General features: G+C 40.8%; 1 protein-coding gene across 1 annotated transcript in view; it reads right to left on the bottom strand.

The window, feature by feature from the left end:
• The window catches only part of THSD7B (thrombospondin type 1 domain containing 7B), a 747,617-nt gene that overhangs the window by 102,854 nt on the left and 625,835 nt on the right, over positions 1-18,928 (bottom strand). The window contains exons 15-16 of the mRNA XM_059702510.1: positions 10,721-10,854; positions 4,186-4,336 (exon numbers count right to left, since the gene is read on the bottom strand). Of these exons, the coding sequence (XP_059558493.1) occupies positions 4,186-4,336; positions 10,721-10,854 (285 nt within the window). The remainder of the gene's footprint in view (positions 1-4,185; positions 4,337-10,720; positions 10,855-18,928) is intronic.

The raw sequence follows: 18,928 nt of genomic DNA on the forward strand, positions 1-18,928 counted from the left end.
TGTACATATGTGTATAGATACATATACACATGTGTATTTATACACAAGTATTTAAAGAATAAACTCTATTGCAAGGGTTTTGATGTACAAATTCCACGTTTCCTTTTACATTAAAGCATGCTAGAAAAGTGAGTATTTAAGTAAAAAAATAAATTTTACGTATGTACTGGGTGTCCCAAAAATGTATACACATTTTGAATAATTATAATAATTCCAATGGTTTAAATCTGGAAAGAAAAAAAAAACATCAATTGAACTTTCAGCTGTTAGAGTATGTATATAAATTTTTGGGACACCCTGTATATGTATATATATTATGACAATAAGAACGTGAAAATCATGGTTTTCCTTTTTCTTCAAAGTTTGCCTTGAATTGTGTTTTTCCTTGACCCATTTAGTCCCCAGTTCTTCCCAATACAGATAAAATGGTCCTGATGCAATTTTTAGTGCCTTTGTCTTCTTTGCTCTTTGGTATGGCTTGCAATTAGGAGTACGTTGGTCAGTAACCCATTCAAAGTTAGCTTTTTGATGCCTTACTTTTGGGGACTACTCTTAAATTAGGCATAAGACATTTTCTAGCAAAGGAGGTAACATATCACTTCTTTAAGATCAAGTAATAACTCATTTTGTGTGGGGAAAGGAATATTCATTATATGGCTTAGAAAATGTATGGCCACCTGTCTTCTGTTTCCCAGCCAATGAAAACAATGATTTGCAGCTTTTAAAACAAACTTGTATTAAATTATACTCTGTGCTGTTCACTTTGTATGTATTTTCTCAATCATTAAAAAAAAACAAAACAGGAAAAAACAGCTGTCGTTGTTATTTTCCTTAAAAGGAAACTGTAGCTCAGAGACTTAAGTAACTTGGCCACAATCACACAGCCAAGTGTTCCAGGACATTAGACCACACCCTTTCATGAGTCCTTCCTTCCCTTACTTGGCAATCTATTCAAATGAGGTAGGTTATTCAATTTGAAAAATCTTAACTTCACGAATCCATAACCAAAGTAAAGCAAAAAAGCAGGTAACAGAGTTGATAGGCTATAATATTCTCAAGGACAGGAAGTGCAACTTCTATTTCCTTTGTAGAGATTAGAAATGTATAGGGTGTGGCAAAAGTATGTTTACAATTGTTCTTATGGAAAATAATACAATAATTAATAAATAATAATACAAGAATAAACTCAGTACTCACAACTATAAACCTACTTTTGTCCCACCCTATATAGACTACCTGGGCTTATATAGTCACTGTGCCTTTTACTAGCACAAAAAAACAACAGGTCACTAACCCCTCTCTGAGACTTAGTTTATTCATCTATACATTGGAGGAATAATAGTATGTATTTAATAGTGACACTGTGCAGATTAAATGGGATAATAAGTAAATGCTGAATACATTGTCTAGCACATGGAAAGCATCTGTAAATATAAGCTAAGTTTCCACATGATACTGTCATTAAAGTGATACTGAGAAAGAACATGACTAGAATGTAATGACCAAGAGACTTGTGACCCAAAGGGTGTTCTCCAAAGTGGCTGAATTAGCATCACCTGGAAACTTGTTAGAAATGCAAATTCACGGGCTCTACCCCAGACCTACCAAATTGCAATCTCTGGGATGGAGCATAAAAAGAGAAATATAGATATAGTTTTATCTCAGAAATATTCTGCTTTTTTAAAAATTTATTTTTGTTTTGGTTTTTGTTTGTTAAATGTTTGGTTTTAAAGAACTGCCCCGGGAAGAAAACAAAGGAGAGTAAATAACAAAACATAGTGAATTGGTTCCATTAACATACATCACACTGAAGACTATTGAAAGAGAATTTGGTAGAGTAATGGCCAATATTGCACTGTGATTCAACACAGTATAGAGAGCAATTACACAATAATTGTTTCTATTTTTTTCTCAGAAAATGCACATTAATGTGCTAATTAAACTTTAGTCATAAAGATCCAGCTTGCTAACTTTGCCATTATCATGATCATGATCATCGCCAAGTACTGTTTAAGCATCTATGATGTTGGTGCATTATGCTAAGATGTGGCAATTTATTAAAATTATGCAACATATATAGAGATAGGGAAACTTATAAGCTGTGAGTACTAATTAACATTTTTCCACTTTAAAGTCTTTATTTATACTAGAGAATGAGGGACATCTGAGGAAGAACATGCTCTTCAGACCTGAGTGACCATGGATAATGTCTAGCATCAGAACATAGCGTTGTTTAACTCCAGCACAATGTTGTTTACTGAAGATGTGCTCAATGAAAGTTGTTGTTGCTGTTGTCATAACTATTATTGTTATTGCTATTACATTATTATTATTATCATTATTACTACATATCTTCAAAGATATATAAGCAGGTGAAGGACAACCCCATGGTGACAAGCAAGTACCTATGTCATCTTCCAGATGCACAAAAGGAGGTTAAAATATTTTCTCTGTCTCCAATTAACAAACACTCAAAAAATAGAGTGACTATGTTTAGAAAAGCAAACCTTAAAGAAAAGTGTCTCTTAGAAACCCAAAGAAGCAAGCACACAACGCCAGTCACCACGACACTGCCAAAACACTCCTCCAGCAAACATTTTCACTTAGTAGTCAGCACTTTGACTTAAGAGGGCAACATTTTCATTGCAAAGTGCTCACAGCTTAATGGATTCTGCTGTGAGCAAATTAGAAAAAAAGAAGTGAGAGAAATCACGGCCTCTACATTTAATTAAACTTCTGCAGGTTGTTAATTCTTCTGCAAGTTGATTAATAAAAAGTGTAGGCTACCACACTTTCTAAACTGTGATTATATGTACTCAGTCATGGCATAATCATACAGATTATTATAACTTGCTAAAATAACTCACTTTGTTCTTTAAAAAATGTTGCATCTTAAAGCAAGAGAAATAATAAAGGAAAAATACCACATGATCTCACTCATTCGTGGACAATAGAGACCATTATAAACTTTTGAACAATAATAGATACAGAGGCAGAGCTGCCTCAAACAGATTGTCGAGCTGCAGCGGGAAGGCCGGGGAGGGTTGGGGGGCAAGAGGTAGGGGGGTAAGAGATCAACTAAAGGACTTGTATGCATGCATATAAGCATAACCAATGGACATAAGACACTGGGTGATAGGGGAGGCTAGGGGACTGTCTAGGGCGGGGGGATAAAATGGATACATATGTAATACCCTTTGTAATACTTTAAGCAATAAAAAAAAAAAAAAAAAAAAAAGAGAAATATGGAGTCTAAATCTACCTCAATTCTTCTAAGAGAAGTGAACCGAGGTTGTGAGAGCAAAGGCTCTGGCTTCCTCAGACAGAATAAGGTTCATGCCCAGCTGCATCACTTAATCACTGTGGACCCTCGTGTAAGCTACTTAGCCTGCCTGAGGATCAGTTTCTTCATCTGTACAATGGACTTCATTTGTATGAAGATTTTATACAAGCTTTCCACAAACATCAGTACCACCACTGAATTCAAAGATCCTACTTTCCTTCCTCATATTTGGACCCATATAATATGTTCGTTATCCTAATTTTATTTTTTAGTGCTTTAGGCAGAAATATAAGTCTAATACAACTTTGAAATTTATCTTCTGAGAATATTAAAGTGAACCACATTACTTGAAGAATATTCATTTTGGCATATTTGGTTATGTTTTCATTTTTTAAAAGAACAATGAAGGCTAATTCTTTGGACTTCAAAACAGGTTTGTTTTTGTTAAGTTCTGGGAAAATATGGCCAAAGAACACCACATCTTTGGGAACAACAGCAAAAGACAAAAACAGATCATCACTAACAGAAGCTAAATTACACAGCGGAGTTGAGCTCCTAAGATAAAATTGATTCTGCCACGATAAAAATGGAACAGGACCAAGAGATGACATTGAGAATCATTTGAGTACTTAAGAGACCACTTTAACAATGGGAGTGCGTTCGAATCCTAGCATCATCATTATAGGCTCATTTTCCCTGTTCGGTTCCCTTGATAAATGCCTAAAAAGAGGCACTGGCATTTTAAATTGCTCAGTCTTCATAGCTGAATTCTCTTTTTCTTTTCCTTTCTTAGGCAACAATATTTTCCTCCAGGACTAGAAGAATGGTTTTGAGAGCAGCACTGTGACCATCTAGCGAAGGCCGCACCGTGGGATTAGGGCACTGGCAGGGGAGAGAGTTACCTGTGGGCACTTGCTCCAGGTTCCCCACTCGGACATGACGCATTCACTGGGGCACAGAAGGGAACAGGGCTGGGTTTCTGGGGGCATCTCGTCCTGGTTGCAGAGGCTGCTATTTACTGCCCCACCTTCACTGGAGGCCGTGTTCACACATCTGTGAGGCAAGACCACAACATAATGTGATTACTTCAAACAGTAGAGAGTACATTTAAAATAGTCATGAGGTATCATACTTACTCCTCAAACATAACATAAAATGAGCAGAGAAACCAGGAAAAAAATTCCAGTGGGCCTTCACGGAGTGATAACTCTGTGCTGACCCCTTTATTCCGCAGAGCAGGGAAGATAAACAGGGACCAGAGATAACTACTGTCCTTGAACACCTCTCACTCTAAAGAGACCTGCAATATGTTTGCTCAGGTCCAGCACAGAGTGAATTTTCTTTTTATTGTAGCAAATCTTGAAGGTGCTCCTTTTCAGAATGAACCCATCACTTTGTAATAGCCAGGACCTCTGGTTGCCATGATTCCCTCAAACCTTCCCTAGACTTCTATCTCTTATCATATCATCTACGCCTCCCTAATCTGTGTCCAACACATTTAAGGTCAGGACAAAATAAAGTGAATATTAATTGAACATGTTTTTCTTTTAGTTGTTTTCTGTAAATCAATAGGAAGCTTTGATGCCATAAACCAGGGGTCCTCAAACTAAGGCCCGCGGGCCACATGCAAATACAAATATTGTATTTGTTCCCATTTCATTTTTTTACTTCAAAATAAGATATGTGCAGTGTGCATAGGAATTTGTTCATAGTTTTTTTTTTAAACTATAGTCCGGCCCTCCAACAGTCTGAGGGACAGTGAACTGGCCCTCTGTTTAAAAAGTTTGAGGACCCCTGCCATAAACCAAAAGACAATGAGCAAGCATTTTTGTGCACAAGATACAGATGCACACATTATAGTTGTTTGGACTCCCTGGTGTCGGGCTTTGAGATAAATGCTGGTGAAAGTTAAATAAATGATCATGATGTTGATACCATCAAATGAAAACCCAAGTCTTATACCACTATATACATCCACCAGAATGGCTTAAATAAAAACAAAAAAAAATATATATCAAAACGTTGGTAAGAATGTGGAGAAATTTTTACTCTTCTAACTCTGCTAGTTGGAGCACAAACTCTTTGGTAAATTAGGTGACAGTATCTACTAAAACTAAACATACACATACAATGTATTCCAACAATCCCAATTTTATTTATATTCCTCTGCAAAACAAATGTGGAAAAACATGCACCATACTATGACTGAAAATGTTCATGACACCACTATTCATAATCAGCCAAACTAGAAACAGTTCACCTAGACCCGTGGTCAGCAAACTGCAGCTCGAGAGCCACATGCAGCTCTTTGGCCCCTTGAATGTGGCTCTTCCTAAGCCTTAGGAGTACCCTAATTAAGTTAATAGCAATGTACCTACCTATATAGTTTTAAAAATTTGGCTCTCAAAAGAAATTTCAATCGTTGTACTGTTGATATTTGGCTCTGTTGACTAATGAGTTTGCCGACCACTGACCTAGACTATGCAACCAGCAACATAAAGTAAATACATTGTGATAAATTAACACAATTACATGCTATACAGTGGTGAGAATGCATGAACTATGGTTGCATATAGGAGGATGGGTAAAGCTTATAAATATAATATTAAACAAAAGAAGCTAGACACAAAAGAACCTTCTTTATAATACCATTCATATAAAGTGAAATGGACAATACTCTTCCGTGGTCTCAGAAGTCAGAATAGTGATTACATTTGGGGTTACTGACTGACAGGGGCTTAGGTGGTCCTGGTAGTATCTTGTGTCTTGGTCTCTGGGCAGTTACAAAGGTGTGTTCACATTATGAAAAGTCATCAAGCTATGCCCCTATGATGTGATCTTTCTCTGTATTTATATTATACTAGAAGCCCAGTGCATAAAATTTGGGGGGGGGGTGTACCTCAGCTCAGACTGTACCCTCTCCAATCTGAGACCTCTTGAGGGATGTCCTACTGCTGGTAGGATCGGTCCTACACAGGCAGTCGGACATCCCTCTCACAATCCAGGACTGCTGACTCCCAACCACTTGCCTGCCTGCCTGCCTGCCTGATTTCCCCTAACTGCTTCTGCCTGCCAGTCTGATCAACTCCTAACCACTCCCCTGACAGCCTGATTGATGCCTAACTGCTCCCATGCCAGCCCAATTGCCCCTAACTGTCCTCCTCTGCTGGCCCGATTGCCCCTGTCCTCCCCTGCCAGCCTGGTTGCCCGTAACAGTCCTCCCCTGCCAACCTGGTCCCCCCCCCCAACTGCCCTCCCCTACAGGCCTGATTGCCTACAACTGCCCTCCCCTGAAGGCCTGGTCCTTCCCAACTGCCCTGCCCAGCTGGCCTGATAGCCCACAATTGTCCTCCCCTGCCAGTCATCTTGTGCTGGCCATTTTGTGTCCACATGGGGGTGGCCATCTTGTGTGTTGGAGTAATGGTCAATTTTCATATTACTCTTTTATTAGATGGGACTAGAGGCCTGGTGCATGAAATTCATGTACTTGGTGTGTGGGGGGGTGTCCCTCAGCTCGGCCTGAGCCCTCTCGCAATCCAGGGAACAGGCCTAAGTCATCAATTGGACATCCTTGCTGCCACGGAGGCAGGAGAGGCTCCCACCACTGCAGCTGCACTCACCAGCAGTGAGCCTGGCTTTTGGCTGAGCAGCATTCCCCCTGTGGGAGTGCACTGACCCCCAGGGGACAGTTCCTGCGTTGAGCATCCAACCCCTGGTGGTCAGTGCACGTCATAGCGACCAGTCATTCTACCATTTGGTCGATTTGCATATTAGCATTTTATTATATAGGCTATCAATTAGATTATTTAAAAAATATTTTCTCAAAAGTGTTTAATAACGACTTGGTATGTACAGGCTCTTTTGCTAGGTGTTGGTATCAAATGTTATTCTTTGTTAGTAATGATTCACTTAGTAAATATTTTTAAGGGTTTATAGTGCACACTATAAACTGGTGCACACAACTGAAACAATGACAGGCAGGATCTTTATTGTTACCAATAAGTTCTTGGAGTGATAATGATCAGAGTAAAGTTGAAGATGACCATGATGATGGGATAAAAGGTGCCATTTGCTGGCCTGGGTATTTCAGACACAAGGCCACAGCCATGGAGAAAACACCTTAAGGGGGGTGTGCTGGAGAGCTTTTGGTACTCCCCACATCATGCTGTGCTGAAGTGATTTGTTCTACATAGTAGGAGTCTTTTTACATATATATGTTAATAATTGTTTAAAATTTTAGGAAAATTGTAGTCAATCACTAGGCATAAAATAAAATAAACTTTATTAGGTGCTAAGCAATGGGAAAGCAATGGATAAAGGAGGGTAGGAGAAAACAGCAGACAGAGAGAAGACATAAGTATGTAATGATTTCCTATATAGGGAGGCATGGTACAGAGTTATCCTTACATTTAATTTCTCCTTCAGTAACAGTCAATAGTGGAAGGAGGGACCACAAGGTGGCTTTTTTCTCTTTCCCTGGAGACATTTAAAGCTGGAAATTGCTTTTCATTTTGACCACATATTCTCAGCTGATGTCCTTTTATCATTTCACTGAGAAGAAGAGGTAAGGCTACTTCTGGTCAATGGTGACTAGTTGAAGTTATGCATCAGTCTTTTTTCATCTCAATATGCCACAAAAACAATATCAGAATAATTTGTTACACACACACACACACACACACCACACACACACCAAGAGGGGGGAAAAGGCATTGCCCTGTGAGGACAAAGAACAAGAAGACAAAGGCAACAAAAGGAAAATGGATAGGCTAGTGCTAACTGCCTTATCACACCAGGAAAGCTGAATACGAATTCTTCAAGGCAAAACAAGAAAGTACCTCCGTTTACACCACAGAACACATGAGCTATTTGGGAATTTGTGTCACTAAGTACACCTGAAAATATGAATGAAAGAGGCTGAAAAACTGTAGAATTTATTGAAAGTGTGTTTAAGTAGCTGGTCCCTGGGATCCCCTCCCCTAATCTACATAGCTCAGTGATAGTCCCTCTCTGCCAACGCAGGGAATTGAAAGTTTATTAGCTAGAAGGGGTCATAACAAGGGCCTTTTGATTAGAAAATACACAGTCCCTTAATATCATACTGAAAACAAGAATTTAAGCTAAAGGTAACACACTGTAAAAATCACCACAAACTTAATATCTCAAACAATGTAAGTTTATTATCTGATCATTCTGAAACACAGAAATCCAGTGTGGATCTCACTAGGCTAACTCGGTGCTTTGTCAGAGCTACATTCCTTCCTGGAGCCTCTAGAGGAGAATATATATATATATATATATATATATATATATATATATATATAGAGAGAGAGAGAGAGAGAGAGAGAGAGAGAGAGAGAGAGGGAGAGAGGGGGGGAGGGGCCCGGTGCACAAAATTCATACACAGGGGAGGGAGGGGGTTCCCTCAGCCCCAGCCTGTACCCTCTCCAATCCGGGACCCCTCGGGGGATGTCTGACTGCAGGTATTGGGCCTAAACCGGCAGTCAGACATCCCTCTCACAATCCAGGACCACTGGCTCCTAACTGCTCACCTGCCTGCCTGCCTTATCACCCCTAACTGCCCTCCCTGTTGGCTTGGTCACCCTCAACTGCCCCCCTGCCGGCCTAGTTGCCCCCAACTGCCCCCCCCGCCAGCCTGGTGGCCCCTAACTGACCCCCTGCCGGCCTGGTCGCCCCATGTAGCCTATTCGGTTGTCTGTTCGGTTGTGATGGTCACTTAGGCATATACACTGAGTGGCCAGATTATTATGACCACCTAATGTTTGTAGGCAAATTAGCTATAATTTCGTGCTGAAGTTGCTAGAGGGCCAGACCATTATAAATAGGGAAGCAGGTTGTTTACCATGACAGAAGTGATTTTTTTCTGAAGATATGGGTAAACAATGCGATTTAACAGCCTTTGAACGTGGGATGGATATATATATGTATATATATACACACATACATACACATATACATATTTTTTTTCCCTTTCCAGGATAGCAAAAGGAATAATCTCCTTTTACCTTGTTCTAGAAGACTACATGATTTAAATACCGGTACCAGCACATGGGGAAGCTTGTTATTTACCCTGTTATCACAAGCCCACAAGGTTCCTGGTTGGGATGCGTCTTCCTCCCTGGAATCCTCTTTCTATAGAACCTCATTTATTTGGGTTTCTCCTCAAATATTTCTGGTCTACCTCTCCTAAATAGTATCCGTCATCTCTCTGACCCAATTTTATGTTTCTTCTTGGCATTTAGTAGCAAAGACTTTCCAATATATTTACTTATGTGTCTACTTTTTCTCTGCTACTAATGTCTTTGAGGACAGGAACTGTTTGTTCACCTTATCCCCAGTTCCTGGAACAGTGCCTGATCACAGAAGGCAAAGATTCAAAGGCTATTTTTTACATTAATAACTGATAGCAGTCATGCATGAACCATGAAGATGTCCTCCAGTCTGTAGGTTTTAAGAAAGAGAACAGATCAGCCGTTTCATGTATTACAACAGCATGCTATTGCCCTTGCTGGCGTGGCTCAGTGGTTAGAGCACTGACCCGGGCACTAAAGGGTCATGAGTTCTATTTTCGGTCAAGGGCATGCACCTGGGTGTCAGGTTGCCATCCCCAACTCTGGTAGAAGTGCATGTGGGAGGCAAACAGTGTGTCTCTCTCAAATTAATGCTTCTCTCTCTGTTACCCGCCCTCTCTCCCTTCTATTTTCTCTAAAAATCACTGAAAAAAATATCCTCAGGTGAGGTTTAAGAAAAAAAGAAGAGCATGCTATTAAACTCAATAATGGTTGCATTGCAAAATACCTGGAAAATCCGCTTCACATATTTACCAGTAAATGTGATCATGCACGTAAATCACATGACACAGTGAGTATGTGTGAGTTAGCAAGGGATGTCATAACAAAACACCACGGACTGGGTGGCCCGAACAGAAATGCATGCTCTCACAACGTAGAAGTTAGAAGTAGAGGGCAAGGTGTTGGCAGAATAGGTTCTCCTGAGGTCCCCGTCCTGGGCTTGTGGGTGTCCCTCTTCTCACTGGGTCCTCACCTGGTGTCTTCCTCTGGGTGTGTCTATGTCCTAATCTCCTCTTCTTACGAGAAACATGGCAACACGGTCAAATCTCCTAGTTTGTTAACAGTGATGGCCAGGAGTCAGCCGAGGGATGCCAGCCGCTCCATGCCATCGGCTGCCCACCAAAGGCATTGGAAGGACACGGTCAGGATGGTGGCTTCATTGCTGAGGAATTCCCACCCCCTTTTGGCAGTGGAGGGCACGTGTGCTCCATGGATTCTTAAAGATGAGCAAAAGCCAGAGTACACTGTGTGAAAGTCAGAGTGTGCTTGGCAAAGAACGCTGTTGTTTTTACAGAAATGCCGAAGCCCCACTGCCCCCTTCCCCAAATGCCTCCGTCCCACACACCTGATTTTCCTAGATTGCGTTCCTCCACCACAGCGCAGGGGCCTCAGCTCGTTGTGGATTCTGCACGGGGACCAGTGTTCTACAACCCAGGAATACTGATTGCACTCACTGTAACACGGGACTGCCTCATGCACCTGTGGAGAATAGCAAAGGGGAAAAAAGTATGTTAAACTACCCAAGTTATAGAAAAAATGCCTCTCTTTTTGTAATGCCTGCTGAGCATAATCTGAGAACTACACTCTGGTCCAAACGGCCAATTATATCCCTCAAAGCAAGATATATTTGGTTTCTTTGAAATTACGGATTTGCCTAAAGAAATATACCGGGGAAATCAACTAAGATATGAGGGTATGCCTTTGCAGAAGAGAACAAAGGACAGTCATTCCCCATCAATGAGAATAGGGATTCCATTATCATTTCGTTTCCTCAAATAGCTCACACAGCATCTATTAGCCGGTTCAGCTCTCAATTATATGGTGTATTGTATTCTCAGATGTACTTTAAGATGTCAATTGAAACAAATACATGGAAGGGAAATTTACTCCTGAACATAACAGGTTTTTAGAATGCATAAGAAAAGTGGTATTTTTGCACCGAAAATTTCTTTTTAGGCTCCCAAATGATCAATGCTAGCAGGCAATCATTTAGCCTCCTGGGCATTGTGGCTTCATCTGAATGTAGCTATTTGAAGGAATGTAGCTATTTGTGTTCAGAGAATGCTAAAACACACACACACACACACACACACACACACACACACACACACGCACAACAAATGCTGTCTAACTGTCAGAGGCTGTGCATGATTGCTGACTGAGAATACCTACAATGTCATGGTAAATTCACTGGATGCCATAAATTAATTCTTAGGTTACTTCCTATCTTTTTGTAATTATTTTATTCCTGAAATTGATGGGTAGTTAAATGAATTTGTCTGCCCCTTAGAGGTTGAATTTAAAACGTATTAGTTCTCAATAGAGAGCACAGTGTTCTTCCTTGGTAAGAAAAAAAACCATTCCCTGGCGTGATATGTTGCTCTAGCCCACAACGATGGCTCTAGTTTAGCCTGCTGATAAAGAGTAGCTCAGCCCATTACCCAAATAGTTAATTAATGCCTTTCCTCTTAAATAAGAACGTAAGCCTGGATCCTTTCCTCCCCTCGCCTTTCTAATTCCATAAAATTGTAAATGATGACTAGGCAGTGCTATCCAAATAGAACCATTACTTCCGAGTTTCTACTAAATGCAGGGGAAAGCACTATGTAATGGGATAATCAGAAGATGAGATTGGAGCACTGTCAGCATGTTAGACGGGAATCAAACGAGAAAAGGTTATTTGCGAGACTACATCTTTGGAATCACAAATAATGTCAGAAACTATTTTTATCTGCGGGGTTCTATTTGGCTCTCATGTAGAGTGCACACGGATAAGGGAAACCACGAAGTGAAAAATATGTGAGGGCAAAATGAAAGGAGATGGAAAATAGAAGTGGAAATGGGTGTGGGAAAAGTAGGAATTAAGTCATAAAAGAATCACATTTCTTGCTGTGAATGCCGACAAGAATGAAATGAAAGGGTCAGTAATAGTGCCTACATTAGAATAACGTGTAAGGGAGGAAAGTGCTAAAAAAAAACCTCAGATGATGCTAGAGGTAAGAGAAAAATCTATAAAATTGAAAAGACATGACCCCACCCAAACAGACACCAGGAAACAGAGCTGACAGCCACTGAAGGTTTAGTTGACCCAACTGTACCCTGGACATGAAGCTCTCACTAAATTTATAGGTTCATTTTATAAGCTCCTTAATATGCATCAGACAAAGAAAGCTTGTTGATTTGCATATGAGATACAAGAAAGTCTGTCAAATCACTTTGCACAAACAGGGGATGGAGAAGAAATTCATTAAAAACAATTTCCCCCACACCTCCGGATGTGTCCATCTGTAAGCAAATGGTGGGCTCACCTCCCTGAGATGAACCTATTTTTCTAAAACTATCAATACTAAGCAGAGCATATAATTCCAGCCATCGAAAGCCCCAAGGTCAGATGGAAAATGGAAAAGTGTTAGTTGCATATACCTCTTATATAAACCTTGAACGCTTGGTGATAGATTGATTTACTGCTTTTATTCTTTATGCGCCAGCCATCTCCACCTGTGGCAGAGTAGCTAACCTCGGTGACAAGCTACTGGAAGACAGGGAGTAGGTCTATGTAGGACGATGGTGACCACATTCTTGATTAACGGTGGAAAAATAGCTCCTCTTAAAGAAGGTTCTCCAGTCCCGTGGGTTTACTTGACATGCCCCCCATATGCATCAGCCATTTGAACGACGTTCACTGTCACTTCTAGCTGATAAATCGCTACCCTTCCTTCAAAGCACACCCACAGTAAACCCCACCACTTCCATAAGGCTCTCCCATGTTTCCAGTTTCCCATGTTTCCTTGCTTTGGGTACTCAAGTGACAGTCTCAGTTTCAAGCACACTTGTAGCTACATTATAATGTCACATGCACATGTACAGGGTGGGGACAGTGGTGGTGGCTAGGGCGGTGGGTTCTAGGGGAGCAAACACATTTAAAAAGTCATCACTTTGATTCCTCTATATCAGTGGTTCTCAACCTTGGCTGCACATTAGAATCACCTGGGAATGATTCCCGAGGTGATTCTAATGTGCAGCCAAGGTTGAGAACCACTGATCTATATGTTTCCTATTCTCTCATATGAGCATAGCCCCCACCTTTTTTTTTTTAACCTCAGTCTTAATACCATATCTGTTTACTTTTTATCTTAAGTAATATTGAGAATATGCTCAAAGAAACATAATTTGTATTCTCCATACCTAAATATGCTTTTCTCTCAGCATATTTAACCAGGAGTCAGATCTGGAATAGCAGTGTTATTTATGTGACTACTTAAAAAAGAAACATGTGAGTCGCAGGCAGGCAGGGACGACGTTTCTATGATGTCTATATTTCACAAGACAGGGAGATGAGGGTAGTGCTCAATAAGCACTTGAATTAAACTAATTTTTGAATGTGCCCAGGTTGCTAAATGACAGTTAATTTTCTAGAGAAAATAACCCCACTAAATGGAACATGTAAGAGGTACTTTACAAAGCTCAAAGGACAATAAGAAGGAATAGAAATGAAAACTTTTCTTTCCATTATGGGCTTTGGTGAAGAATAGCAATCACTATTTTATCAAAAGGCACTACGTGATGATTTTGTTAATGGAAAAAAGGCCATCCCTTAACAATTGTGAGAATTGTCTCCTTAGAGCCTTGTCCACCAGGCGAAGGAATCTTAACTAGATAATCCACAACACCTGGAAGAGGCAAAAAGGAAGCTCACTCATTTGTGGGATATAAAGAACATTATGAACTGATGAACAAAAATAGATACAGAGGCAAAGAATCATTGAACAGACTGTCAAACAACAGCAGGAAGGCAAGGGAGGACTGGCGGGGAGGGTGGTAAGAGATCAACCAAAGGATTTGTATGCATGGATATAAGCATAACCAATGGACGCAAGACACTGGGAGGGAGGGTGAGGGCATGTGCTGGGGCGTAGGGGAAGCTGGGGGGAGGTCAATGGGGAAAAAGGAGACATATTTACTACTAATTGTAATACTTTAAACAATAAAATAACATTAAAAAATGAAGTACCCAGACGCCCGATTTCTTCCCCTGTCAGCCCTCTATGATCTCCCTATTTCATATTGCTACTCAGTTGCTGATTATAGTTTTATAATGAAAATGTGTTAAAACATGGGCTTTATCAGGGAATCATATGGAAATGTTCTGAAGGAAAGAAATGAGCCATGGGGAAGTTAAATGAAAACCATGTTTTAATGGCATGAATTAGGAAGAAAATAACAGAGTTTAATAGGGTCATCGATGCTAAAAATGCCACTGAAAAGTCTAGATCCTCTGAGAGACGTAACGTTACATTCTCCCGGTAATGAGTCCTATTTATTACTTCTTCACTGGGGAATTCTGTTTTTATATTTTGATAGTTCTGGAGTCATAATCATAAGTGGATTCATTGAGCCAATCTTAATAATTATTGAGTAGGCCACTGCTCATGGTAACGGATCAGTTTAACTTGGTATTGGTTTCTGATACCACTCTTCAACTTCAGAGTGACTCCAGTTGGGGAAACAATTGGAATCTAATTGGGCATCAGTGACTGTCATTATTACATATCAGAGGCTTGAAGGGCTCAGATGAGGCAAACAATCCACCAAGCACAATAATAAAGGACAAATCAAGGAAAAGTCATGGTCTCAGCTTTTCTGTAGCGGCAACCCTTTGCTCCAGTGAAACTGCTATCAAGTCCAAGGACTCTGTGGCTACTTTACATTTGAAAATTGGTTCAAAGGCCCATCTGGGGCCATAGTCACGGGCTGTCCCATGGGAAGGGGGGAGGAACTGGTCCCCTGGAGTGATGAGCTCACATAGCATTAAGGATTCCCCTCTCCTTCAGATGTGAGCCCTTAACATGAGGCGTGCAAACTTGCCTCTGCTCAGGCCTAGGGTCCCCATCCCTTATCTACGCTTCCCCTCCTTCCTCCTCCAGGCCTCATGCTTCCCTTCAGAAGGATCTTCTGGGCAACACCTTCCTTCAAGTTACCAAATTTTCCCCTTTCCTTGTTCAATCAGAAACTTAAGTTATACTCTCCCGCATTAGGACCTGTCTGACTGACTGGAAAGTATCACATTTACACAATTACCAATTAACTTTTCGCTTCCGTTTTTATTAACCAGGCATTTAAATCTGTTTATTCACAGTGTAACATATGCAATTGAACCCAGGAGCTTTGCACTGTGCCATCACAGTCCCCGGTCAGCACCATAATGCTGTGTAGAAGATTATAGCTTATACGAGACATTCTATGTTTTAGGTCTTGACTATCACAGTCATTTGAGTTAGACAATATTGGTCTGACCTCTATTTACAGGGAAGAATAACTAACATTTGCAGAAGCTAAGTTAGTCACTCATGGCTGGTCCCCAAAGTGAGATTGAGTATCCCAATCTGGCGATGCTAATTGTGCACTGGCTGCCTGTTTAGCTGGTTCAGGCACATCACCATGCTCTGAGAGACAGTCAATACAGTGGGGCCTTGACTTACGAGTGTCCCGACTAACGAGTTTTTTGAGATACCCGCTGTTTCTCGGCCGATTTTTTGCATTGAGTTGATAGAGTAATTTGAGTTAACGAGCTCGGTCTCGGAATGAATTAAACTCATAAGTCAAGGCCCCACTGTATCTTCTCAGTGACAAAGGTGATGCTAATATCTATAATTCCCAAAAAGGGAAAACCAAGAAGAGAATGTTCAAAGATGTCTATGTAATAGATGATGCCTATTACTTTATATAGCAAAAATATTGCATGAGCAATGCATTCCTTGCCTTTGGATAGAGTTTCCTTTCACAAGTTCAAAAACCCAAAAAGTGTCTCAGAAAACTAATTTTCACGTATAAAGCAAGAGCAGGCCTAAGTGTTTTAGATGATTGTCATCCTCCGTGTGAAGATGGTGCGTTAAAAAATATCCACAAGTATTTTAAATTGTTATCTATGGGAAAAACAAGTCATCATGTGCTATGGGCTGCTCAAGAGTGCTCCATTTGAGGTAAGGCTTTTTCTGGAGATCGTGGAGTCCAGGGATCCATACGCAGGGGAGTCCAGGGATCCATACGCCAGATGCTCAAGTCTGAGGCCTTTTCCTGGGCATTTTCACACACTCGCTTCTTTAGCACAGCAAAGGAAAGACTTGCTCGGAATGCTCTGAGCTGATCACCGTGCCTGCTTTGTGAATTTCACCATTGATTTTAAATATTATGCGTTTTGTTTTCAATTTTGATGTTAAAAATATAAAATAAACCTAATAACACTAAATCCGCATTACCTGAAAAATTTATTGACAAGTAAATTGTTGAACTTTAGCCGATAAAATGTTTATCAGAATAATAATGGTGGTAGCTACTAGTAAGTTCTCCATCTCTTAAAAACTGCAGGTTCCAGCTGGATGTGCAGACCCTGAGGACTACAGCATTGGTGCAAGGGGCCCTCTAATGCATTCCCCAGCAAATTCTATCTGTGGTCTTAATGAATAATGTAATTTCAGACATGTTACCACCACTAGTAAAATGAATTTATACCATGTTGTGATTAATGAAGTTTTCATTGCATGTGAAAGAACTGTTGAATTTGAAAGCACTGATTAGAAAGTTTTCAATGTAGGTTAAGAACATAAATTCCTCATATCAAAACCACAGGGAACCACTGCCTTTACATGTAAAGAAGAGAAGAAATGGACCAACTAGCAGGCTATGCCCTAAAAGAACATTACTCTTTATGTTTTGATAAAAGATATGTTGCACAGAAGAGCCATTTTTGCTAAACGTGGATATTAAAGAATACTTTTTGCTGATAAGTTCTAAGCTCCAGATTTATTACCTTACATTTCTTAATGGTCTATGGCACTAAACCCCTTCCCTCTGCCCTAAATATCACTGATAAGCTTTAAGCACAGAGTCCAGACCATCATCCATGCACAGCTAAGCATCTCCATCACCCACACAGTCCTATTTTCCTCCCCATAATGGAAGAGGGAGGTGGGGGTGGGTAGTAAGACTTAACAAGACCACAACAAGGCATGTACATCTTCCCCTCGCCCATGTCCCCTGCCTTTTTGCAGGAAGTCACACACAGCCCATTCACTATAGAAGGTACACAAGAGAGGGGAGCCCCAACGCCCTCATCTAAAAGGCTTGGTCAGCGCCCTGTTAGCTGTGCTGATGGACTTTGGATGATCGATAAATGCACATAAGTAAAAATGCTCCAATTAAAGCATAATATCATATAGGGTGTCCCCAAACAATGTATGCACACCCTTTGAGTAATTATAAAGGCTGTGTTTATTAAAATACATTTCATTTTCAAAATTGAGCTGACAGCTGTTAAAGTGTGTATATATTTTTTGGGACACCCTGTGTTTCTCCCTGCAGAAGATTTACATTTCTCATTATGTGTATTTAAGCAACTATGAAAGTAAACCATGGCCTTGAAGTGCACTGCATAGTAATGGACTATCGACAAGAAAAATGATCATTCCGCAGGTCCTGTCAGGGCATGCTATCTGCAGTCATGCTCTAACCCACGTGTGCGTGAACATGAAACATGAGCACTTATCGGCCTCCCTCTGTGCCTGGTGTGTACCACAGAACTGAGTGAACACACTGACATGGCCAAGTTGGGGCAAGTTGAACTGCACGGCCCACACTCTGCACCAGAGCACGATGTAAACAGTCACAGCAAATAGAAGGAGGGAAGGGAACTCACTGTAGATCTGGACTGCCCTCCCCCGCACGCTGGGGGTGCCGCCACTGCCATGCTGTGCAGCGGCCAGACATCCGGTGGCATTTGGGAGATTGCTCACAGCGCACCATGGACTACAGGCCTGGTGGCCCTCTGGGTTTTCATTGAACAGACTGAAGTTATCAGTCATGTTGAAGTAAAAAAGAAAAAAAGCAACACTATGTCAACTATGATGGATACTTCCAGCAAACTCTGCCAGAACTGAGCCCATAGTTCTTTAGAGAAGAGGTTATAGATAAGCCTGGAAGACATGATGCAAAGTGAAATAAGCCAGTCACAGAAGTACAAACACTACCCGAGTCCCCATCTATGAGCTGCTCAAGTAGTCAAACTTGTGGAAGTGAAGAACAGAATGGTGGTTGTCAGGGGCCGAGGGGAGAGAACAATGAGGAGATCTAATCAGCGGGTATAATATTTCAGTGATGCGCGATGAATAAGTTCTAGAGGTCTGCTGGGCAACGCTGTGCCTGTGGATAAGAACACTGCATTATACACAAACGCATAGAAGGTGTTTTTAGCACAGAGAAAATTTAATTAAAAAGAGGCATGTGTCTCAGAGGGAATTGGACTTCACCGTGGGATCCTGACTCGGGGTGGGAACTTCTGCCGTAAACATCCAAGAGAAAGTGTGTAGGAGTCTAGTGCAAATATTAGATACTGGTAGATGCCAGATACCAGAATATGACCACCAGGCATCAGGTAAGAAAGGAAAGTTTTCTTTCTATGTTGCAATAAAAAGCAGTGTGAAATGGAGACTGCTCTGCCTCCTGGCAGGTAACAGCAGTTTTATAAATGATGACAGAAGGCAGTGCTAAAGCAGAGCTT

Source organism: Myotis daubentonii, chromosome 7, assembly GCF_963259705.1.
Source record: "Myotis daubentonii chromosome 7, mMyoDau2.1, whole genome shotgun sequence".
Lineage (NCBI taxonomy): Eukaryota > Metazoa > Chordata > Mammalia > Chiroptera > Vespertilionidae > Myotis > Myotis daubentonii.